General features: G+C 38.2%; 1 protein-coding gene across 1 annotated transcript in view; it reads left to right on the top strand.

Annotated features, from left to right (window-relative positions):
• Positions 1-8,499: 8,499 nt before the first annotated feature.
• GABRA1 (gamma-aminobutyric acid type A receptor subunit alpha1) overlaps positions 8,500-26,952 on the top strand; it is a 95,407-nt gene continuing 76,954 nt past the window's right edge. The window contains exons 1-2 of the mRNA XM_072145894.1: positions 8,500-8,991; positions 10,568-10,656. Of these exons, the coding sequence (XP_072001995.1) occupies positions 10,583-10,656 (74 nt within the window). The 5' untranslated portion in view covers positions 8,500-8,991; positions 10,568-10,582. The remainder of the gene's footprint in view (positions 8,992-10,567; positions 10,657-26,952) is intronic.

The raw sequence follows: 26,952 nt of genomic DNA, 5'->3' as shown, positions 1-26,952 counted from the left end.
TTTGTAAGCCGCGTGACATCAAAATAAATTATCCAGACATTTCAGAAATTATGAAAATGTAAAGTAGACAAATGGGAAATGTTATTCAGCAACTTATTTAGGTGGTAAATCTATCTGCCTGAAAACGCAAAGATTTAGAATTTCGAAAATGGCAAATTTTTCAAAAAATTTATCATATTTTCTTTTTTTTGTAAATAAACGCAAAACTTATCTGCCAAAATTTACCACTAAAATGAAGTACAACATGTGGGGAAAAAACAATCTCAGAATCGTTTTGATAAGTAACAGTGTTCAAAAGTTATAACCATATAAAGCGAAGCAAGTCAGAATCCAAAAAATCGGGCTGAGCCTTAAGCTGTAAAATGGCTGCGTCCTTAAGGGGTTAAATCATTGTAGATTCATTAGTGGTATAGCGTTTATCCGAACCTAGTAGTCCTAACTTTATAGCCAGCGCAGGTATATTTGTTTTTACTTAAGTAGTGTTTGTAGAAGTAGAGAGGCACACTGTCCTTACCAGCGAAGGTTTCTTCCCTTTTCTTTTCTTGCTTATTTAAGCATTTTTGTCTAACCCATCCACATCTTTGCGCCAGTGTAAACCATAAATACCCCCCTATTTATATAGCACCATCAAATTCCATAGTGCTTTACAAATCATAGGGGATATATACTAATATAATATTACATTACAGAGTAAAAACAGTGGAACAATAGGAGTGAGGTACTTACTATGAGGATAAGGGGGTAACACAAGAGGTATAACGGTCCAGACATTCTTTATAATGAAGCACCATACAATAATAATAAATCTATGTTTTTTTTATATATACACTCACCGGCCACTTTATTAGGTACACCTGTCCAACTGCTCGTTAACACTTAATTTCTAATCAGCCAATCACATGGCGGCAACTTAGTGCATTTAGGCATGTAGACATGGTCAAGACAATCTCCTGCAATTCAAACCGAGCATCAGTATGGGGAAGAAAGGTGATTTGAGTGCCTTTGAACGTGGCATGGTTGTTGGTGCCAGAAGGGCTGGTCTGAGTATTTCAGAAACTGCTGATCTACTGGGATTTTCACGCAAAACCATCTCTAGGGTTTACAGAGAATGGTCCAAAAAAGAAAAAACATCCAGTGAGCAGCAGTTCTGTGGGCGGAAATGCCTTTTTGATGCCAGAGGTCAGAGGAGAATGGGCAGACTGGTTCGAGCTGATAGAAAGGCAACAGTGGCTCAAATCGCCACCCGTTACAACCAAGGTAGGCAGAAGAGCATCTGTGAACGCACAGTATGTCGAACTTTGAGGCAGATGGGCTACAGCAGCAGAAGACCACACCGGGTGCCAGGAAACTGAGGCTACAATTTGCACATACTCATCGAAATTGGACAGTTGAAGATTGGAAAAACGTTGCCTGGTCTGATGAGTCTCGATTTCTGCTATGACATTTGGATGGTAGGGTCAGAATTTGGCATCAACAACATTGAAAGCATGGATCCATCCTGCCTTGTATCAATGGTTCAGGCTGGTGGTGGTGGTGTCATGGTGTGGGGAATATTTTCTTGGCACTCTTTGGGCCCCTTGGTACCAATTGAGCATCGTTGCAACGCCACAGCCTACCTGAGTATTGTTGCTGACCATGTCCATCCCTTTATGACCACAATGTACCCAACATCTGATGGCTACTTTCAGCAGGATAATGCACCATGTCATAAAGCTGGAATCATCTCAGACTGGTTTCTTGAACATGACAATGAGTTCACTGTACTCAAATGGCCTACACAGTCACCAGATCTCAATCCAATAGAGCATCTTTGGGATGTGATAGAACGGGAGATTCGCATCATGGATGTGCAGCCGACAAATATGCGGCAACTGTGTGATGCCATCATGTCAATATGGACCAAAATCTCTGAGGAATGCTTCCAGCACCTTGTTGAATCTATGCCACGAAGAATTGAGGTAGTTCTGAAGGCAAAAGGGGGTCCAACCCATTACTAGCATGGTGTACCTAATAAAGTGGCCGGTGAGTGTATATGTAGATGATCAAATAAAAGTCAGGATTTTAGTGAAACCATTGAGTCTGCATACCTTTCTGCATATTTTTACTTAAAAAAACACAAAATCTGATAGGAAGCTTTCTCTTGGGCTGTGAGGCATAAAGACCTGGCAGGGGTCACAGGAAGAGGCCAGATATTTAACAGGTCAGTGGCCGACCAGCGCCAATTAGCGGTCCAGACCACAGGAAACGCCGCTGGTGCCCAGAGAGGTAAGTAAGGTCACAGATAGCATGATAGGGGGCACGGAAGCACACGGGTGGGCCTGTGACTTGAGACATGGGTCGCAGGGGTACCCATGACAACACCAAATGTTCATTCAGAAATTTGCACATATAATCTCCCTCTAAACTCTTATATCAAGAGTTACAAGGTAAATGACAAAATATTATATATATATATATATATATATATATATATATATATATATATATATATAATATATTTAATAACAATACATCTAATGTATAAAAAGCTAAGTGTATGTGAGTATGTTTGTTAAAAGGAAGCAGCACCGTCACATTTACAATCACAAAATGTTGCACAGACACACCATGTGACCCAAGGAATGTTAAAGACTGGTTTGGGAGGAAATTTTACCATGTACTTTCCAAAATACATTTAGTAAACTAATCACCAAACTACAGGACCCATTGTCTTTTGGCTGCTGTGACAGTTAACCTGGATACCCATGACAACACCAAATGTTCATTCAGAAATTTGCACATATAATCTCCCTCTAAACTCTTATATCAAGAGTTACAAGGTAAATGACAAAATATTATATATATATATATATATATATATATATAATATATTTAATAACAATACATCTAATGTATAAAAAGCTAAGTGTATGTGAGTATGTTTGTTAAAAGGAAGCAGCACCGTCACATTTACAATCACAAAATGTTGCACAGACACACCATGTGACCCAAGGAATGTTAAAGACTGGTTTGGGAGGAAATTTTACCATGTACTTTCCAAAATACATTTAGTAAACTAATCACCAAACTACAGGACCTATTGTCTTTTGGCTGCTGTGACAGTTAACCTGGATAGCAACCAATCACAGCTTTTTTTGCTATAGGTCATTAACATGAGCTCGGATAGGTTGATGTAGTCAATGAAAAACTTTTGCAGTATAAGACTTATGTTTATGTTAAGTCCAGGTTTGGGCCTGGGGAACCCAAACTGTCAAGGTTCAGTGTGTACTCGACCTTTGCCGTTCTGCTCTACTTACTGCCTGTCTTCTCCCATTGGGAAGACCATTTCTAATACTATTGACTTTCCCAGAAGTCTGACCCCATGTGTATGATATATTGGTTTACTAGTTGTTAACTCATCTTGTTTAACAAGTCCTTTTTTCTGCTGGTATCATATATTTGGTAGTTAGTTATCTGATATTTCACATGTTCAGTCAGTATATTGTCCAGTGAATACCTCTCAGTTCTCTGCTCCCGGATTGTCTTTTCAACTGAACTACTCTGATCGTAAGTTTTAGATGTTTCTAAACAGAGTCAGAGTCTTAGCTCAGTCTTTTTATCTGCTAAAAATATTGCACAAGGTGTGGATTGCACAAAAGTCGGGGACGTAGTGGTAGGTCAGGACAGGCAGCACGGGATCGGAGTCAATAACAGAACCAGCGGCAGAACAGGAAATCGCAAAGTAAACACAGGGCATCCGGAACAAGCTTTCTCATTGGCTATAAGGTACAAAGAGCCAGCTGGGTGTACAGAAAGAGGCTGGCTTATCAGGAATTCTGGGAATGACCAGCAACAATCAATGGTGCAGTAGTCCTTTAAATTTTTGGTAAACTGCACACTCATGCCATAGGAGGTGGGGATGCAAGCCATCTAGGAGGCGGGGAAATGTGCACCTGACCGCTGGAGCTGGAACAGGGGCATGGACAGTTAAGGTAGATCACTGGGGCACAGAGAGGGTCACATGTGAGCCTGCGACCCAAGACGTGGGTTGCGGGATCACTGTGACAAGGTCCAGATAATGTTTTACTCCATTAAGCCAAGTTCTTGCCCTGAACGCCATACAGTAAGAGTCCTGATCCCCTCTTTATTAGGAGATGATGTACTGTCATATTGACCAGATGGTGATCCGTATGGCAACTGTTTGTATCATACTTCAGCTGATGACTAAATGAAAAAGCAGAGACTTGTGCACTTCACGCATATTGACATGGGCTCAAATTTTAAATCAATGCATCTAGACACATTACAGCCAAACATAACACATAAAGTAGTCCATTTGTGTTGCTATTGATTGTATGTTTAAGACCTTTCAGGGGGATAACATCCAAAGGGAAGTCATGACCAGTCTGTTTGTAGTTTGGTTGTGGCAAGAAAAAGGTGAACCAATTCTGAAAGCTATTAACCTCCGGAGTTCTCTGTTGACACAGCAGAAGTTGATGTGTAATCACTTGAAAAAGCATTGCTCTACATTTTACATCTTTTTCACAACAGCATTAGGGTTGTGAAATTCAGCACCACAGAGAGCTCCATGAGCCCTACTAATGGATATTTCAGGACTTGATCCTGTTCAGTTGTCTATAACATCAGAAAACACAAGAAATATTGTCAAGCATAATTGTATTGAGTATTTTATACACAAAACAGGGGCATAGATACAAAAATCAATAGTTTATATATCTATAGATTTATGACAAACTTAGGTTTATGCTAATACAAATGAGCATAGAAAACAACAAATGGCACCATTATTTTCTGTATGGCTTTAATAGCCTCTTACATTTTGATCACTTCTTTATTGAGGTTTTTAGGCATTCATTTATGCACAGATCTATTATTGTAATGTCACAAGATTTCATTTTGATTGAGGACTTGGCTTTCACTGGGCCTTTGAAAACACTTAGAAGATTGCTTTACTAAGAACACAGCTGATGTTTTTATTCCAATGTCTTAAATAGATGTCTGCATACTTAAGGCCAGTAAACTTCTGCTTTTATGGAACTGGCATAATCTGTTGAAGATCAAGTAATCAAAGAGACTAGACTAGCACTTGGTTTCAATGGTGTTCATTGCTTCTGCATCTTTGTCTAGTTTTTGTTGAATAATGTCCCAGTAAAATGCATATATTGTTGTGCACCTGAGGTCATATTATATAATTGAGACATTTTGAAAAACAGATATTTCTTTAATATGTCCCAACAAAAAACCCTAGAATTCAAAGAGAGATGACTTTCAGTTTTTCATACATTAATTGGTGGATTAAATAAATATTGAATTATACATTACACTATTAGATGAATCCATCTCTTCAGTAGCACAGACAGTTCCACTCATCAGCTACTCCAACCCTTCCATTCCACTTTTTAGGCATTCTACATCATTCTAGATGCAGCACGCTCTAATAGTTTTGGTGTAATCATTATGATTTATTAATGAATTTAATGAAAAAGCACTTATTTTAGAAATAAACATATTTTTTTCTTTGTCCCGAGAGTCATGACTTTCCAATTACATACCAATATGCTGTTTTGTTATGTATGATATACATATTTTTACATTATACTTATTATGTTTTTATATAACTTATTGATTACAATTATTATTATTGCAGAACTGATGTGTTTCAATAAATTATGCATGAGAGTTTAACACTGAGAGGTAAGCCATTAGACTCTGTTTAATAGGCACACAGACATAACAGAACTTTGTTAGACCCCATATTGACCCATGGAACTCCTCTTCCTGTACTTATAACTACATCCTTCAGCAGATCGGAGGGAAAAAGATCACTGCACTTTGAGTGGACTGTCAGGGTTCATCTCTGAAATGCGTAATCTATGAAATATTAAAAAAATAAAATTTTATTTTAAAAAATTCCATGTGTGGACTTCTTGCCTTACAATGGAAGATCACCAAATACCTCCCCTCACCTTTCAGCCTGGCGCTTTCCCAGTCTAGTTCCACCTGCTGGTACCCCATTGCTTTTCATCAAGTGCAACATCCAGAAACTTGTATTCCAAAAAAATTTCCATGTAAGGTCCTCCTGCTTTGCCAAAGAAGATCAGCCAATACCTCCCATCTTCTAGCCTGGCGCGATTCCAGTCCACCTTCTGGTACTCCATTGCTATTGATCGAGTGCAATATCCAGCACATGAGTCCAGACTGTCCATTATCTATCATGATAATGATAGAGATCATTAATTAATTTCCTTTTAATTGTACTTATAACATCCATTTTACATGCAATAACTATCAGAGGAGGTCATGTATCATGCCTTGTACACCAGTTTTCTAAAGTACAAGGAATGAAAAGGTCAAAATTCCTGGCACAACTAATTTCCCGTGGGTAGTAATAAGATTGGAGCATGATGCACCAGTTTATACATTTCCCTCAATGTGTTTTATTGTAACCTTAGAATACAGCACACATTTATTGTTGATCACTTCATTTAGGAAATTCATGTATAGCTATAAATTAAATATTTTTTACCTATTAAAGATTTTTTGCTTTATTTTGGCTCTAAAATCATATGCCCTTGTTGTCATGGTATCATTTACTTAAACACTGAAAACACAAACTTTTCCCATGCATACAGTAGGAAGCAAGATGGCAGCAGTCATATAATTTACCCATCACTCACCAGAATGCATTTAGCTGAACAAGATATTCTACTTTCTGCATTTGTGCATTAATTTTCCTGGAATTGCCTAGATACATAAGACTAAAAATAATATGATTTGTGGAGTGATTTCTGGTGTGACCACCCGGCTATTGTTACTATAAGTGGTTCATAACTTTTAAGAGTTTTGTGAGCATGTCATGGTATTGTACCTCATTGGTTTTATGAAATTCTGAGGTTCTTAGTGGGTTCTGAATAGTGTAAAAAAATGATCATGACTTATACAGTCTTATAATTTACTCTCTTGGCAGTAACATTGGGGCACATTTACTAAGGGTCTGCACACTGCATTTCCGTCAGGTTGCCCGACTATTTCCAATTTGTGCCACATTTAACAGGGGTTTTTGGCGCACACGATCGGATTTTGGCGTAATCGCACTGATTTCATGCCACACAAATTGGGGGCGTGGCCGTCTGACAATCCGACTCTTTTGGGCTTACCGGGGGATTTAAAATTCAAATTGTGTTGCAAGACATGGACTTACATGCACCGTGAAGAAGAAGGTGAACTCCAGGAAGCGACACGTGCAGGATATCGGGTGCAGGATCTTAGTGAATTCCTTACTGCTTATATATGCTGCTTCCTTAACTAAAGTTACCAATTACTATTGTGGAGACGTCCTTTTAGCACCTGGTGCTGGATTTGCTAAGTCACTGATGGAATTTCTAATTTAAGATATCTATTTGTATGTGCTCCATGACACTGACAGCAGAGGGACCCTGTACATGCACCTATTGTCTAAAAGCTCCATCTTTATCAACCTTTTGGTAATTCTCAGGTATTTATATGCATGCTTTAGAATCAACTTCAGGGTGAAAGTGGGTACCCTTATCTACTCGGCTCTTGTGCAGCTTCATATTTTGTATTAATGATATTTTAGCCCCTTTTTGGAACAGAATCTTATATAAATGTCATTGTGCTTACAAGTTCACCATATCCACCCTCTGTGAGTAGCCATAGGAAACTTCTTTCACAAAATGGCTATTGATCTAAGAAAAGGTTGACAAAAGCGATATCTCAACCATGGCACTACTCAGTTACATAAATTACAGAAGTTTTCTTTTGCAAGCTTTCCATAAACTTCATCTACTTGTGGTTATAGTTTCACCAGCAGCGAAGTGACCAGCTTAAGATATAACCTTGATATATTTTGCCTTATGTATAATGTAGGATTAATAAGTTGGACTTGGTATACCAATGTCTTTTTTTCGACCTTATGTACAATAATTACTCTTACATTGTAGTCTTGTGTGGAGACTTTAGACTTGAAAACTTTCATATGGACTACGTGGAGACTGCTATCATCTGATGTGATGTAAACCATTGACTTCATGACTTTTTAGCATACACTTGTTTAACATTGCTTTGTTTTAAGTGTCTTTTTACTATGGCAGATAAGTTTTGTGTCTACCCTAACTTAGATGATCCATGTGTTTTATTTAACTTCTTGTACGTGTACTTTTATTTTGTTGTACTTATGAGCTGAGAATGAAGACAATGCTCATACAGTATGCTTTAAGTGATTCCTAGAGCCTGAGACAGACTTGACTACACACAGAAGCAAAGTGCTGCATGAATATGAATATGCCTCAGCAGCAGCATACTTTTGCACTATTTGCCTTAGCGGCATACTTTTGCAGTATTTTACCTCCTCTTTCACCATTTATCCACTAAGCAAGCAGAGTAATCAAACGTTAGATCAAATGATCCGACCCCTCACCACCACCCCTCCCCAAACAAGCTTTTCCTTGCAAATTGCATCACAATAAAATGCTGCAGATTGCCGTAGGATTTTATCCAGCATCCAGAGGAAGGGATTAAGGATGAGAGCAGTGCAAGTTAAATTGTGTTGCATATAAAAAATGGGCGGATTGGTCTATAGATGAGAGATTGGTACCACCTTCCTTTCTAAAATAAAATCTCTCTGGCATGAAGTCACAGCTTATTTCACATCCGGTTTACCCCGGGACTGTCTTGGAAATAAAAGAATAAAGGAGAAAAAAAGAAGCATTGTTGTAGCTGTGATCTCCAAACTGGGGAGGAATTTGGGGGGGTTGCTTGTCGAGGAGGGAGCAGCGATGCGCTGCTGATGCTGCTGCTTGTGCTGCTGCTGGATGAGTGAGAGGCAGGGCCGAGCACAACTCTCAGCTTCAGCCTCTATCACGCTCTCTCCCTCTCTCTGCTTTTCCCTGGATCTCAAGTCACTTTCACAAGACTGGATTTTCCAAGCGACCTCCTTTCTTTTCCCCCCACTTCAGATCAGAGGTGTCATAGGTAAGGACTCTTCTATTTCCTAAATGTCATCACTTAGGATCCTATAGCGACGAGGAGGAGAATTTTTTTCTCTCTTCTTTGCAAAATGCTACACTGTAACCATTTTTTCTTTCTCATCTGCAGCGATCGATGAACAGTTTTGGAGATGACTTGTGTGTTATTTTGTATGAAAGATTGATTAAACAAGTCTGTGGGATATAGAGGGTAGACAACAATACAAATGCATATGGCTGGGAACTTGATGGGGATTTTCTCATCTACAAGTCTACAATGAGTGTATTTTATTCTAATTGAACATCAGGGAGATTTCAGGTAAGGGATGATGCTGTATTTCCAAGAAATTCCAGAATCTGAAAAGAGAAGGGATAGTTGCTCAGTAGCTGTGTGTTTTCCAGTGCATGCTACATGGAAGTAGCGTATGTAGGTGCTAGAATGTAAAGCATTCATCTACATCTTACATGAATAAACCTCCTGCACATTTCCATCCAGCTCCTCCAGCATGTGCTGTCACCGTCACAATAGAGGCTTCTTTTATTGATAAGCAGTTTTTAGCCATTTCTGTCTATTTTTAATACAGTGTTTACATGGGAGCAATGCATCTGACTGTGTTATCATTGATTACTAGCACTCAAGTGTGTGTGTGTGTGTATAGTGATATGAGATTGCTTTATTTTTATTCTCTTTTTTACTATAAAATACAGCTCCAGCTATCATTCTTAAAATGAGGGTTCACAGGGGTGTGAATATGGCTTGGTTATTACTGGCTGGACCTGTGAATGGCTGTCTATCCAATGCAACTTTCACCTAGATAACTGTGAATTGCATTGTCTGAAATAGCTACCCAGCCATTATAGGGAAAGTTTAACCTGCTCGAGTTTGTGTTATGAATATATGTGAGTTTAGTGTGAGAGCCTACACCCCCGCCGCCACCAAACACACACACCACCAGAAGCCGGGTAAGGAGCTCCTGAAGGCTATAGGTTATATTGGAGCAGAATGCACCTGCCTTTTTTTTAAGCTAGAGCTTAATATATCATCATGTATGAATGGGGTCATGTGTCAGAGTATGAAACCTACATGTAACAGATGGGGTATTAAAATAATGAGATTAAAGAGCAGCTTTGGAGATCATGTGAGTTTGACATGAGAGCGCTGCTGTTCATATACCTTCAGTTGGCAAGTATGAACGTGTTACTGTAACCGCATTGAGGTGAAGTTCTAGTCTGATGTCTCTTAAGAACATCCATAGCTGCCTCGCTTCATCAACATCTCTGCCTGGTCCATCAGTTGGGTACAAAAAAAACCTGACACTTTTTCAGAACACAGTGGATGCAGCAAGTAGAACATATATATATATATATATATATATATATATATATATATATATATATATATATATACCTTACAAATAATAACCTTTATTCTAATATATATCATCAAGACTTCAGATACTGTACATGAGTATGTGTCCACTCAATTTGTTGTGCAAACTATGAAGATGTGTTCCAAAATGTTTCAAGTAGGGGCAAAACTTTATTCTCTTCTTACAGTGACTGTAATGTGTGTTCATTTGCAGACCCACTTATTCAGTATGAGAAGAAAAATCACCGTCACTGACTGTCTTTGGGCCTTGACAATTCTTTTACATACAATGACAGAAATAAGGTAAGTAGCCTCCACTGTCATGAATTGCTGCTTTGTATGAAGAATGGCTGCAAAGAAAACCTCATTCCTCAGCATGTTATAATGTTATAATCATTATGTACCCAAAGCCCAATATATGAACCCTACACCAGTCCTATGAAATGACGTCTTAATATCATTCAACATTATATTCTAAGTATGATATGACTTGGGAGTATTTTTATGTGTACTTTGGTAGGTAGATAGATAAAAATAAACACATTTGGATATTGTTGTCATTTGTGTATGACATAAGGTGCAGCATCAGCAAAACCTAATACTGAGGTCACTGCACTATATACAATTATATCATTATAGGTACAGTATATGCATCTGAATCATAATATACCTTATATAATTCACCATGAACCTGGTCATGCTTATTAGTCTTCATACTGATAAGTCATAGTGGCAGGAGATGGGCCTGGGGACAAGCCATGATAATCAGGGTGTCAGGAGGAGAACGCAAGGTGATGAGTTTGGGTTTCATTTGTTCATTGCTTGAGGCAAGAACTGGCGACAACTACCATAGCTACAGGCCTACGTTATATTGTATGGTTGTCTTTCAAGAAAGCAAGACAGGGTCATTAGGAAGTCCACCAGTTCATAAATCTAGGGGTAGGATACACCAGACATAGAACACTAATCATGCGTTTTGCTGGTTGTTCTAACCCCTACCCATTACACACACTTATTTCTAATTTTTATTTGCACCAATACTTTAAAGTAAAGTTGTTGTTTTCTCTACTTACAGTCCTCTAGTCTCCTATAGAGATATACTTATTATTAGTATTCTTGTTTGCATGTTTTTATATAATATTGGTGACTTGTATCATATGGCAGGATATATTTTTATCTACCCATTAAACCCTATGTTTTTAGAAACATAATATTTATAGCTAACAAAATACTTGTGCTTCAGCCTTCCAGAAGTAAAACACGTGTCACTATGATAATGACCTGTAGATGGAGTCAGTGTACAGCCTTTTAGTATATGGTGAGGGTGAGGTATACAGCTTATACAGATTTTCATTAGTGAATAGCATAAAAAATACACACAAAGTTGAATTTTACTCAGTGACAACATTGATACCATTGAATTTTCATTAAAATAATATAAAACATTGATCCGGATATTCCCGGTGCTGAGATTAGTGCAGAACCCTCTACAAGGCTCCTGTCTATTAATGCATACTTGTCATTGGTTCTTCTCATTAGTATTATTTATTAATTGTTCTCCGCCTAGAATAAGAAAAGACTGCATTCTAAAGTGAATAATAGTTAACATATTCATAAAGCAGGAATATTAACTGAGTTACAGTTCAGTTTGTCTCTAGATAAATTCATTGCTGTTTGATCAGGGAATACAGTTTCCATTTCCAAGCCAAGAACCCTATTAAGGTTATAATTATTGCTTATCACAAATTTTCAGCTCATGTTGTTTCTCATCCATCATTTTCTATCTTGGAGAGGTTTCCCTGCCCATGCTGGTCGCGTCGCCTATTCATTCACATCACAGCCACTAAGGTGTTCTTGGAGCTGACATTCACCTTAATCTTGATGCCCTTCTGGTCTCCTTGAGAAATGTTCCATATCAGTTTGTAGCCAGACAATAAGTGTTTATAAAGTGCTACTTCTAGACAATAAATGGAATCCATAAAACTGCAATACCCAACAATGAATTATCTGCTAGGCTTGTTAACAAGCATCTTGTGGCATATGGTGGGTGGTGAAACACTGCAATGCAATACAGAGTAAGGTAATAACCATATACTGAAATACAATGTGCTGTAATATGAAGGTAATAAACATATGCGGAAGATCAATGGTAGACGCTTAGATTTGTCTTGTGTTTATGGTGAAGTGTTGTATGAAGCATATAAGATGTCAGGCCATACTTTGCACATGCATATGTTACTATGAAGGTATGATAAGTGATGTAGGGGGGATGATTGATGGTAGCTTCATTGTGTAGCAAGATACAAACACAAAATAATAACATGCATCAGTTACATCAGCCCTCATGTGAACACAGTAGAGAGGCCACATTTAATGACCCGCCTTGGGAATTGTACTTACATATGGTCACGGTTGTACTTTGGCACGTTCCCACTTGATCTTAGTGTAATATCCCATACTGCATTGGGCTACATGATATTGCAAAGCAATAAAGTTGAGGCCCATAAGTGATGAAATACAATCAGGTTCATTGTGACACAATTACTAGTTGCTAATTTGGAAATGTGTATCTAAGTATTGCCCCCCCCCCCCTGATTGCCTGCTGTGGGTCTGCAGATATGATAAATGGTCTTGATTCATTTTATTTTCATTGGACATGTAATCCATATTAATTATCCCGCATTTACATGAAAATTTTGGAGAGATGGAAAATAATTGAAAGCATAGAACTTGAGTGAGAAATAGATCCTCAAAGGGGAAATCATTCATATAACATTTTCAAGATTTGTTTTTCCCTTTTATGCTTTTACTTTCCTTGCAGTGTTTCACTTAGTATTTGACAGAACTATAAAACGGAATTGGTTTTATTGGAATTTGTTATGGAACGGTATCCAGATTAAATACTATGGCGAGAAAAATATTTGATTGGCTGATTAAATAAAATATCTGATTGGATGATTATAGAACGTGTCTGATTGGCTGATTGTAGCAACTTTGTCATAATTCATATGTACATAATTAGTAGTGTTATACATATTTTACCCTTAATGAGCAGTTCATTTGCTCTTTGTTGTTTCCTGATCAAGCTGCTTACACATGAAATCACCTGATACCTTGTTATGCAAATCCATCATTTACATTACAGTTATTCCCTCAAGACCAAATCAATTTTTTACTCTGTTTCCCTATATCTGCATGTTAGAATTTATAATCATTCTTGGGTTTTGCTTACATCAGCAAATTTTTAAAACTTATAGGGAGCAAAGCCCCAGAGTGGGTGCAGAACACATTTGTTTGGGTCTTCGACCCAATATAACAAACATTCATTGATTATACAGTTATAAATACAGGTTATATGCAAGTGTTCTGCAGAACTAAAAAGTTACTTTTTAGTGACTGTAGAGGTGATGTAATTCTGCATTTGCATCCAGGGCCCCATGACTATCTTGTCCAGCTTAGTCTTACGTTTGTAAAGTTTGCAATACATATCTGTTCAGTACTTACCTATGGAGAATGCCCATACTATACTATATATGCAATAAAATTACTCTTCCTATATTCCACATGATATTTTGCATAGTGTAGTGCCCACTAGTAGTGCAGTATATTATCAATATCTTCAAGGTAGAAGTAGTGATACAGTACAATTTCCATAAAAACTGATTAGTATTGGTAAAATGTTGTAGACATACATGCACACAACAGGATTTTGTCATAGCTACTTTATTCAACTTTATCTGCATCTTGATAGATTTGTAATAACCTCCTTGACACCCCCATATTTTGGTTTTTATAGCCAAAAAGTGACAAACACAGTGGCTTGTTATGCCTGTTGAAACCGGACCTCATGTGTTTCCAGTGAACACTGATACTTAAACATAACCGTTATATTGTGGATGACAGAATGCATTAAGAATCCACAGATCAGTGAACGGCAAGACACTTATTATCCTTCTAAGTCAAATGTGTTGGTAAGACTGATTACCACCATGGTAGCAGGCATATCATCTGCCATTGGGCCCAGCAGCTGAGATGACCTCTTCTCCACCTCTGTTAAAGAAGAACTGAGGCGTAAAGGCAGTGATCTGCTACTAGAATCAGTAAGGCAAAAGGGAAAGACAAGGAAAGATAACGCAGAAACCAATGAAAAAAATTGTTATTATAAATTTGGTCCATTAATATAATAAAATAGCTTCATAACTGTAAAGGGATTGGTTACATGATTGTAGTAGCAGTACTACCAATAGCAAAACCAAAAACATTAATATTATAAAAAAAACTGTCTAGGTCCCAACTTTTAACTACAATTTCTTTGAAGCTGTCCGAAATTTCAACATTTGCATTGCAAGATGGAAATCTGAAATGATTAATTGATCACAATATACAACATTTAGAGGTAATTTATATAAATCCCATCCACTACATAAGGCTACCTAAACACGAAGTGTGCAGGTATATGGGATGCAAACGGTTGACCTTTGTTTGCACCATGTGTGTCATCTGCGATGATGACCACTGAAAATAAATATCAGGGACGCAAAAATAAGCAGAAATAGGATCCACTCTATATTTGGGTCTTAGACAGTTGGCTCATGATGATGAAAAAGGGGTTTGGCTTTCTTTTGCAATTGTAGTAGTCAGGCCTTTTTCGGTTTTCCATAAAATAAGCCCTTTCTTGGCCGATATATTTAAATGTCGCACCTACTTGCGTCTTGTTTGGCAATAGCGACCAATCACAGGAAAGCTTTCATGTTGTATTCTGCTCTTAAAAAATATAAACTGCACTTTGATTAGTTAATATGGCCATCAATTACTAAATCTGCTCTATTGTAACATAAAGAAATGACTTACTATTAGTGCTGTTATTAATTAGTTTATATCGAAAGAATAAAGGCATATTTATGAAAACTGTCTAAAATAACTCATTAAGCGCATAATGTACGTTTTTTTAGCACATTTCAAAAATAATGAATGCATCTGGGTTTTTTGTCGGATTTGGGATTAAGTAATAAAATATTGCTTATAAACTTTATAGTTTATTCAGATTTTCCAATGTATCCATAAAATGTTGGTTGTGTGTTCTTTTTGACTTGATGTACTAATGACATTAAATTATAAGTTAGTGAATAGGATGCTCCTAGGGTGTATTGAGACCTCATCAATTTAACTCCAATCCAGTTGCTTGTTCTATTATTTTGTTGTGTGATGGTTTTCATTCTGATCATTAAAACTGATTTTTATATACTTTATCACGTCCCAAAAATGATATTGTGTTCATCCTTCATCAGCAATATGTTTCATGTCACTCCTTTCACTATAACCCACCACTGGTCCTGCCTCTAAGTCATATTGCTTTGTTTCCATTTAGTCCTGATGACATAAGCTACATAAGCTACATGAGCTACTTACATGCCCCATTATGATGGTACCCAACCCCCTTAGCATCACTTCCTGACCCTGGTATTTCCCAGGTTCAAAAGCTAAGAAAACCCACGTGTTGATTGTGTTTGTCAATTGTGGACCCTGCCCCTGTTGTGTTGTTAAGTTTGTTGTTAAGTTTTCTTGTTCTAAATCTTATTATAGTGTTTAACTTTTTTTTAAGATTGTAAGATCTTATTCAGGTTTTGTTATGGAAATTCTAACTTTTCAGGCTATAAGAATTGTGGCTTGTCACTTTTCTGGTAATAGCCATTTTGTAAAATGTCAGTTATCTCAGATTTTTAGGCAAATATACTGTATGAAAGCAAGCTTACCACTGTCAGGAGGTATGGAAGTAATCCGGTGTATGGAAAGAGAGGTCAGGCACATCCGGAGTAAGCACATCCAAAATGGCAAAACGCTGGTATCTATTGAGTTCCATTAAACTTTTGTAGTTTATAATGTTGTGGTTTGTGGGCTGTCTCCAAGCCCAAAAGTTTTGTAATGGAATTGAATTCATTTTAATGAAACCAGTTGGATGCCAGTGCTTTGCCTCTTTTGATGTTTATCCTAAATCCGTTATTTTTGTTGGGAAAAAAAAGTTGTCAATCTTTAAAACAATGATATTTGTGTATATGAGGGCCTTCAATATGCAAATAGTGCTCTGTGGAGTATACACAGCTAGAAATATTAATTCCTTTAAGTTAAGTTATTGAACAGGATGCCATTATGGAGCTCTTAGTTTCCATCATTAAAAAACTAAGCCCATCAGTTCCTTCTGGAAATAGGATGCTTGAAAGGCATTATTCATGTGACTAGACAAGATGGATGATAGAACTTTGTAGTGTTTTCAATCATTAGAATTATTTATTTATTCCTGTGTATTCAACCAAGTCTTTTACTTATTATTTTAATTCTCATTCAGTGACTGTCCCCAATGTTGTCTTGGACTACATATGTATGTGTGTATATCACGTGGGATAGCAGCTCAAATGGTACAAAGGGGCAAGCTGGAAACCAGACATAACAGAAATCAATAGGAGCAGCTAAACTTGTGTTTAATAAAACATGACCATTTGCCCATTTCATTGTATAATAAACATAATGATATTACAAAAGATCCCTGCACTTCAATTACTGTGGTCGCCTGGGTCTAACTCAATGAAATCTAGGAAAACAAGCATTAATGCAAATAGAATACAGCAAGTCAAGGAGCTGTACCGTCATACTGTACTTAGGTAGAATAAAGTGATCTTTTCATATTCCAATAAGATGAATCATTTCTAAACGAGAATTAATATTTGTGTTTCTATAATATTTGTTTGAACATACAGTATTCCCAAATTGAGCCTCACATTCTAGAACATGTAAACATCCGAGATCCTAGAGATTTGCTGGGACTGATTTCAGTTATGTTATGTACCATGACTTCTTATCATCTATAGATGATATTTGTTTATTGAAAATTTCTTTGCATATCATTAAAACTTAAAATGGAAAACTATGAGCACAGACCATACACTGTATACTTAAAGCATGGCAGACCATGAGTAGCAATGCCAGTATTTTGTAGCCAAGCTAATACAAGATAATAATAATAACAAAAATATACATATTTGTATAATCACACATTTATACATTTATGCACTGATATGTTATACATTCAAAAGGGTTTTCCCACAAACAAAAGTTAGGCCCTATCCACGGGATAAGGCCTTACTTGCTGATCAGTGGTGGTCTCAGTGCTGGGACCTTCAGAGATCACGAAAATGAGGAGTCCGATGGGGTCCCACGTGCCTCCGTCTGATCCCTTGTCCCTCTGTAAGACTAATGGAACAGACGGCTGCGCATGACCGTTTTGCTCCACTAATCTCTATGTAGCTGATGGCAATTGCCGAGTGCCACACCATGGATGGGGCCGAACTTAGCTGCTGACCACATGATTGGGGAAATAGATGGCAGGAAGTAAAGATGAGTGATTCTTAGTCCAGCCATTCTGCTGACTCCCTCATCCCTCCCAACATCTGAGCTATCAACTCATGCTTTATACTGTAGGTAAGGTGCACTGCTATATACAAATTATGGTGTACAATGTGAAGCATAATGTGTATGTGATGGGGCATCATCCTCAATTTTTTATTGTGTCAGGTCAGGCCTCCTGGCGCTGCAGGCTCCATAGCAGCTGCTATGGCTGCTACCCCACAGAAACGCCCGGCGCCTGCCCACTTCCCACCAGATGGCATGGTGCAGAAGTACCCCCCTCTGTGTCTTTAGTGAATCTAACAGTGTATTCATTCCATGAGTAACTGCTTGTTTTTTGTTTTTTTTTACTTCACATGAACTAAATGCAGTTAAAATGGGTTGTCACCCTTTGTTATCCCATAATCCTTTATTATAATTCTATGATTCTACAAGTTGTATTTTGTAAGTCCAATCAGATTGTTTTCAAGGAATAAACTGAGGTATCTGAGAGTAGAATATCCACCTCTGTCCATTGGAACATGTGAGCATACCATATGTGTAAGGGATAGGAGTAATAGCTGTCTATTATGGAAGCATGTGGCCATCATAAAGAGGTTTTGCCATTTCCGTAAGATAGGGAATAAATGTCTTATCTTGCGGGTCAATATTTTGGAACCCCTAACAGTTTGTAGAACACAAGATTTAGTGCTCTAGTACAAAGGACTAAAGGGACTCGACATCCTGTAACACATCCCATCAGTCACATATTGATCAGATGCTTCAGATGTCTTTCCAGTGGCATGGGGATACATGTCTGAATTAACAAATCTTTATCAAGTGTCTGATTTTGTAACATGTAGTTTCACTGCTTTGTTCTATTATTAAAACATTTTGGTTAATGTATTCACACCATATCTGAAATTGCTCTAAAATCAGTAAGTGCCTAAGTGTAATAATTTTTCATTAAAAGGCAACAAAAATATAAATGTCTTAAATATCTTTCCATGGAGACAGTAATCTAATATAATGTATAAAATATATAAAAAAGAATTATGGAACCTACACAATACTAAAGGAAATATTTGGCACTTAGTGACTTGAATATCCTCATTGCACAGCAGCTAGGAAAAACATTTTCAGTGTTGAATCTATTTCAGAATTGCCTGATGGTATGGGAATGCGATGGTCCTGGGAGGAAATCCAAGTACTGAAGTGTTATGTTTGACTGGAAAGAGCATAAAACAGCATTGGCCACACAAAATTTAACCTACACAGAACATCCAGTAGACTATAGACTAGCATGAATCCTCTAATCCAATAAATCTTAGAATCTAGCACCAAGAAAATCCTGAATGTGCTGTATAGACATAACACAATTGAAGACACACACACACATATATATATATATATATATATATATATATATATATATATATATAGTATATATAAAATAACTTGGGCTTGTCTGGCCCAGATCCACATAGCATGAAGAAATTATAATGTTAAAGAGGTTGATCTGCATAATACATTCTGCACATGAGAATTGCAATGTTTTTTTCTTGCCATTTACCCATTTCCCTTCATGCATTAAAAATCGAATTTGTGTGATTTCTCTATATGAAAACTTATAAAGGCAGTCCCCGGGTTACATACAAGACAGGTTCCATAGGTTTGTTCTTAAGTTGAATTTGTATGTAAGTCAAAACTGTATATTTTATAATTGTAGTTCTAGACAAATTTTATTTTTTTGTCCACTGACAATTGGAGTTAAATTTTTTTTTGCTGTAATGGGACCCAGGATTATCAATAAAGCTTCATTACAGATACCTTACAGCTGATTATTACAATCTGGGAGCATCCAGAGAACTTAAAGGAAACCTACCACTTAAAAGTGGTAGTTTTTCACACAGATACATGGCATCAGCTCAGGGTCAGCTGGTGCCGGAACATATTTCCCAGTATGAAAGATTTTAATGTTAATATAACTTATATCTAGGCGCACTGCACTAGGGCACGGCACACCGGATCCTGAAGTGCTGGAGAGTCGGTGACGTTGCGCAACTTCGCATGGGGAAACAGGGCTTGCTAAATTGCGCAGGGGCGAGTGTGCCGTAGAGCTTGGTGATGTCAACGGCTCTCCGACACTTCAGAATTCAGCACACACACGGGTGCACGCATGGTGCGCCGTGCCCTAGTGCGGTGCGCCGAGATATAAGTTATATTAACATCAAAATCTTTCATACTGGTTTTATTATACTAATGGAAATATGTTCCGGCACCAGCTGACCCTGAGCTGATGCCCTGTATCTGTGTGAAGTACTACCACTTTTAAGTGGTAGGTTTCCTTTAACCAGAGGTCACACGGGGCAGAGCGATCCGTCTTTAACTAGGGGTCATCTGTAAAAATATAGACGTTAAAAATTTAGTGAACGTTTCTAATCTAAAATCTACAATATCAATTCCATAAAAGTATCACATGTCCAAACCCAGACTCTCTCTTCATAACAGATTATATATAGTGGATATATATTTATTCACAGTGGATCCTGTTTGTTGCTTGTGTCCAGAGCCATATTAAGTAGCTTGGTATCTGTACTAACCACTTCACCTGCCATTTTTAGCTTGCTTTTTTATCAAGCCACCATTGATGGTGTAATTTTGAATATAAGATACTCCCTGAAATACCAACTAGAATGGCAGAATCCACAGTAATAAATCTGTCCTCCCTAACAAGACAACCAAAACATAACTTTTATTATCATAAAGGAACTTTGCCACAAAGTGTAGATTGCAGATTGGAGATTGCATAGCTATAGATTACTGGACAATTCAACAGATGATAATGCTGTGCTGGTAACATTATACTGCTATATATGTGATATCTCAATTATCACTAGTATATACAACAACAGAATGTTCTACAACTGTCACTGTCCCATACAATGTCCCCAAACATATTTTACTGCTTGGTAGTGTCATCAAGGACTATGGACAATTGTTCCTAACTCCTTATAAAAGACTTTGGGCTTTGTAGTTGCCATTTCATATTGTACCTCATTTCACAATACACAGAATATTGTATAATGTTACATTCTAGTAGTGCCCCTATGAACTGATGCATTTATCGCTGACTGAAGTCCAGTAGCAGTATGTTACTCGTCATCCTAAGAGAGAATAAGCAGCAGTCTTATCCTACTGATGATGTGTAATGTAGATGCCACCGGTCCTTAGCTCCCGGAGGTGCTGCAGGTGATAAATCTATGGTGAAACGAGGAGCCTGCCGCAGCTGCTGTTACTACCTGGGACAGGGATCTTTAGCATTGTTTTCCCCACTGGAATAAAGGGTAAAAGTGCTGAATGTATAATAACTAATTGGCCACAGTGCCTTTGAAACAGTATCGGTAGAGCTGCCCCACCTATAGTATGGTGTAGAAGATCTGTTGCCTTGGTTTAAGCTACATGTAAAATAAAAAATGTAATCTGTGCTACACGTTTCCAACAGATAGCACTCTGACAAACGCTGTTATATGCATTTACACTGAGGTGTCTCTTATTAAAGAACCTTGTTCATTTAATAAAATCCACTGAGACTCCTAACTGTGGTTCAGTCCTCCTTTTACCCGATTGTCCCAGACATTCTACAATTAATTAATTTAACTCCTTTTTGTAACTGTAACAAACAGACCAGTGTAGATCACTTATTCATGAACATCTTGTACCTCAAATCTCACAAAACCATCTGGTAAGTGTTTGTTTTTATCCTATAAAAAGAGTAGGGGCTGAACAACCAATAGTTTGCTATGGTTTAAAGGGAATCTGTCACCACAAATACAGCTAATGACAGATTCCTTTAGAGCCCTATTAACTAAATTACACCCTTCTTTTAGCTAAAAACTGTTTCCCTCACATCCCCATAAATCAACTTTATGTTACATTACCTGCCATCAGAGGGGACGTGTCCTGCTCGCCTGGCACCTTCCATCTACAAATCCCCATGTCCTATGCCTCTTCTCAGCATGTCGTGTTAGCAGGGTGATGTCATCTAAGGTCCTTTACCCATTTACATTTGCAATGTCTACCCCATGTATGTATCTGATCACATGGCAGTATCATGGCATTCCATCACAGAAGCCTCCATGGACTTTTACTCCTTCCCTTGACTCCATGGAGACTGCTGTGATTTCATGTGATCAGACACATACATGGGGTAGACTGCAAATGTAACAAGACCTTAGATGATATCATCATGGTCACGTGGTATGAAGTGATCCATAATGTAACAACGTTTTGTCTCAATGTTCTATACAGTAACATCTTATAGCACTGATACCTGTCAAACCGGAACATGGAGGCAGGGCAGTGCAGTAAACACTGAATTTACAGGGCTTCATTGGACTCACTTAGGATTATTGGACTCACATAAGATGATTTGCATATAAGTTTGCAAACTGTTTAACATTGTAGACATGGACAGGAACCATTACTTTGGGTGGGTTAATTTGCAGGACACATTCTTTTTAAATCCAGCCCAGCCACTGCAGAAACCAGCCATCTTTGTGCCATTCTGTATTGTACCCTTGGAACTTAGGGGTTTTCCAATCACTTGATGGTATATCACTAGAGTATAAAATGGCTGTTAGAATCTGAAATTAGATTAATGCCACAAGTGAAATCTACCCAATCTGATAGCAATCCTAAAAATATGCCATTGCTTTAACTTACTGTAAGTTAAGCTTGAGTGCTGGAGGTAAACCACTGTAACTGTACTCAGATTTTAGCTAAATGGATAATGTAAGCAAAAAGGAAGATAAATATAGTAATTTATACCTCATTGCCTATGGAGGGAGGAAGGGTGATGATCTATGTCACAATACAATTATAAACCTTGAGGTCACAGTACAGGGATAATAAACGCAGCTGCATCACAATATAATTAATACAGTGAGGTCATACTACAGGGATAATAAACAGAGCTACATCACAATACAATTAATACAGTGAGGTCATACTACAGGGATAATAAACAGAGCTACATCACAATACAATTAATACAGTGAGGTCATAGTACAGGGATAATAAACACAGCTACATCACAATATAATTAATACAGTGAGGTCACAGTACAGGAATATTACACACAGCTATATCGGAATACAATTAATGCAGTGAGGTCATAGTAAAGGGATAATAAGCACAGCTATGTCCTAGTACTATTAATTCATTGAGGTCACAGTACAGGAATAATAAACACAGCTACAGTATGTTACAGTACTATTAATACAGTAAGGTCACAGTACAAGAATAATAAACACAGCTATGTCACAGTAATGTACAGTGAGGTCACAGTACAGGCATAGTAAACACAGCCATATCACAGTACACTTAATACGGCATCTGACTTCTGGTTAACCCCTCAATTCTAATTTTGACAACATCCAAACTAAACCTTGACTCTGTCTACTGGTACTCCTATGTTTACAATACGGCCTGATATATGTTTTTGACTCAGGCATTTGATTTTGCCTAGTTTACTGCTTCTTTTTGGTTCTCACATTTGGAAATCTTTGGTAAACTTTATTTTGCATACACAACCTCAATCTGAAGCTGCCAAGTCCATTCTGCCTTCCACCAGGACCAGGTAGAATCTAGGGGTAAAATAGATAACCAAAAGCAATATCACAAATAAAACCACAATATTTAATATAAATCCATGAGAAACTAGTACATAGTGAGGGAGTCAATGCCGTATTTAGGACAAACATATATGCCCTTAGTAATGAAAGCACAAAGATGGCAATTGGAGAAGCACAGTGATATAAAAGTTTCTAACCCAAAGTTGGGTGCAAGCCCCAGAAAAACCCGACTCACAGGGGTAGTAGCTAAAATCTTCCAAAAACACATGCAAGGCAGCACTCTTTGTGAAAAAGGCTGTTTATTCACCCAAAGTAAAAATGCATCACCAGTCCGAAAGGTGTCAATGGATGTCTTACTATGCGCACATATTTATTGAATTTATAATAAATGTTGTGGTTTTAGGATTTGCTGAAGAAATCCTTTTTAGTTATTTTCTGCACTCGAATCCTGGAGCGGTCTGCTATTTCTGACCCCGTTTTGAGACCTGTCTCCTTACCTGGATCTTGTTATTATGGGGTGGTGAGCTGACCTGTTAAATCTACTACTTGGTCTTGTTTTTTTGTATGAACCTAGGGGTAGCCTTATTACTATGATTTAAGTAATGTCTTATTTATTACTTGTTTACAGGCATTCATGAACATTGGGAATATTGCTCTGATCTGAGTTTTTGCTTTGCTTACATTTCAGGCATTTAAAATAGCAATTTAATAAAACCAAATGCTGTATTTTTTGAACTATAAGAAGCACCTAACTATAGACATACTCCAGATTTAGAAATTTTAAAAAAGGAAAAATTTATTTTACTCCAATTAAAAATTCCCTGTTGATTACACAACTTAAACATACCAGTTTCCCCCCATAGCATACATTCTAGATCTCCTGAATGAAGAAGACATGACAAATGCTGTCTCTATAAGCAAAGGCAGGATGTTATATCAAGCCCGGAAATTACTTGCTCAACATTAGTTGCACCCACAGTGGAGGAATACATTTCTAGAATGAATGAATATTATTATTCGGTTAGAGAAATGGGTCTATTTTAAGTGTAAGGCCCCATTCACACTACCATATGGGGGAAGTATATACGTCCGCAAGCTTGTAGCCATACAAATGCCCTCCATAGATGGCAATGCAAACCGTACCACTCCATACACAGGGAAAAGACAGGACATGTCTTACTTTTCCCCTGTGTTACGACCTGTACCTAATGCATTGCTACGGAGAGGGGAGGGGTCACCCATCCTCCTCTCCATGGCGCCGAACATATCCTAGGCCCTTGCCATGCAGGCATACATGAGTGTGAATGTACCCTAGGTCTTCAAAGAAATTTGAAAATGTGTGGGATCCTTGGTTGGATGATGCTAATCTTATCTGCTTTACTGGGAGACAACCCATTGAATGCTTTCTTGTAAATCTAGAAGCTCTCTTTCTCTGTTATTCGGATGGGCACCATGAGTCTAAATCGCCTGCATTCCCAGTGAGGATGTAAAGAAACAGATTGCATTACTGAGTCACTGGCAGCAGGCACACAGGGTGACCTGTGCATTGTATTATTCTATCTCTAAACACCTGCTTAAAGAGGTCTAAAAGCTCCTAGGGGATGGGGTTGGGTGGATTCTGAATGTGCCAACATATAACCAGTAGCGACATTACATGAAAATTTCCACATGATATAGTTAAAAAAAATACCTAAATAAAAAACCATGTATGGTACAACAAAGGAAAAATTTAAAAAATTGTAGACTAAAAGTCTATTGAAGAGCTAGATTAAACAAAATGTTGAAATGTTCTATGTATATAATATGTCACAAGTTGTTGAGGAGTTGAAGGTGGATACTGGGAAAAGACAATTAAGTTGTTGAATTTATGGATTTTCTTTGGATTTTTAGCTCATCAAGACAAGCCATCCTCCAATTAACAGGCAGCCAGTGCAAAGAGCAATAGATTGGTGATATGAGGGCATGTCTGGGTTATTTGGATAGTAGCACAGTTGCAGCATAAGACACTTTTTACATGTCCTGAGCTACAAATAGAACATAACAGTAGTCCATACATGAGGTTATAAAATCATGTACCAAAGTAGATACTGTAGATCTTCTGGTGGAATAAAGTGTTTAATCGGAGATACAGGAAGTTAAAGAAATAGGTCAGAACTGGATCTTTAGCGGACACTCACATTTCCTATAACTATTTCCAAGTATGTCTATAGCTCCTGTTCTGTAGAAAACAGAACCACAACTTTCTGATGCCATGGCAAAGATGAAATTCTTATCTTTATGCCATCAAAAGCATGACATAAAAAGTACAGAACCAAAGATAAGGGCAGCTAAAATTATGCTTCCCCTTCAGCCTCTAAAAATTTTGATGCAATTTTATATTGATAAGATTGAAATATAGAAACAAAGCTTATCAACTGCTGAAAATGTCCCTTTAAAGAGTAACCGTCAATTCAGATGATTTTTTTTATATTGTGAATTTGTGACCATTTTTCTAAAATACTTACCGTATATACTGGCGTATAAGATGACTTTTGAAGACAGAAAAATCTTTTGTCTAGTCCGGGGTCGTCTTATACGCCGGTAATCCCCACCGCCCGCCGTGTATTCACGGCGGCGGTCGGGTCCCGGTGCATGGAGAGGGCTCACGGGCTGAGCCCTCTCCATAGCCGGTAAGTCTTTGCTGCATATTGCAGCAAAGGCTTACCGGTAACACCCGCGATCGGTGCTAGCACCGATCGCGGGTGTTTTCACAGCGATAGCGGCGCATACTCACCCTCGATGTCTACTCACCCTCGATTCAGGCCCCGATGTCTGCGCGGCTCGTCTTCAGACTTCCGCGCCGTCTTCTTTCTTCTGCAATGGCAGCGCCCAGCAGAAGAAAGAAGACGGCGCGGACATCGGGGGAGCAGCGCAGCACATCGGGGCCACCGGAGGGTGAGTATATAAGTTTTTTTTTTTTTTTTAATGCTGGGCTGGGCTGTGCTGTATACTACTGGGGGCTGTGCTGTATACTACTGGGGGCTGTGCTGTATACTACTGGGGGCAGTGCTGTATACTACTGGGGGCTTTGCTGTATACTACTGGGGCTGTGCTGTATACTACTGGGGGCTGTGCTGTATACTACTGGGGGCAGTGCTGTATACTACTGGGGGCTGTGCTGTATACTACTGGGGGCTGTGCTGTATACTACTGGGGGCAGTGCTGTATACTACTGGGGGCCGTGCTGTATACTACTGGGGGCAGTGCTGTATACTACTGGGGGCAGTGCTGTATACTACTGGGGGCAGTGCTGTATACTACTGGGGGCTGTGCTGTATACTACTGGGGGCTGTGCTGTATACTACTGGGGGCAGTGCTGTATACTACTGGGGGCCGTGCTGTATACTACTGGGGGCCGTGCTGTATACTACTGGGGGCCGTGCTGTATACTACTGGGGGCAGTGCTGTATACTACTGGGGGCTGTGCTGTATACTACTGGGGGCTGTGCTGTATACTACTGGGGGCTGTGCTGTAATGGTAATGTTGTTGTTGTATGCCTTATGTTTATGAGCGACAGTTTTCATGCTGTATACCTGCATGTCATAA

This window comes from Engystomops pustulosus, chromosome 4 (genome assembly GCF_040894005.1).
Source record: "Engystomops pustulosus chromosome 4, aEngPut4.maternal, whole genome shotgun sequence".
Taxonomy (NCBI): Eukaryota; Metazoa; Chordata; class Amphibia; order Anura; family Leptodactylidae; genus Engystomops; species Engystomops pustulosus.
The sequence above is the reverse complement of the archived record's forward strand: the minus strand, read 5'-3'. Positions and strand labels throughout refer to the sequence as shown.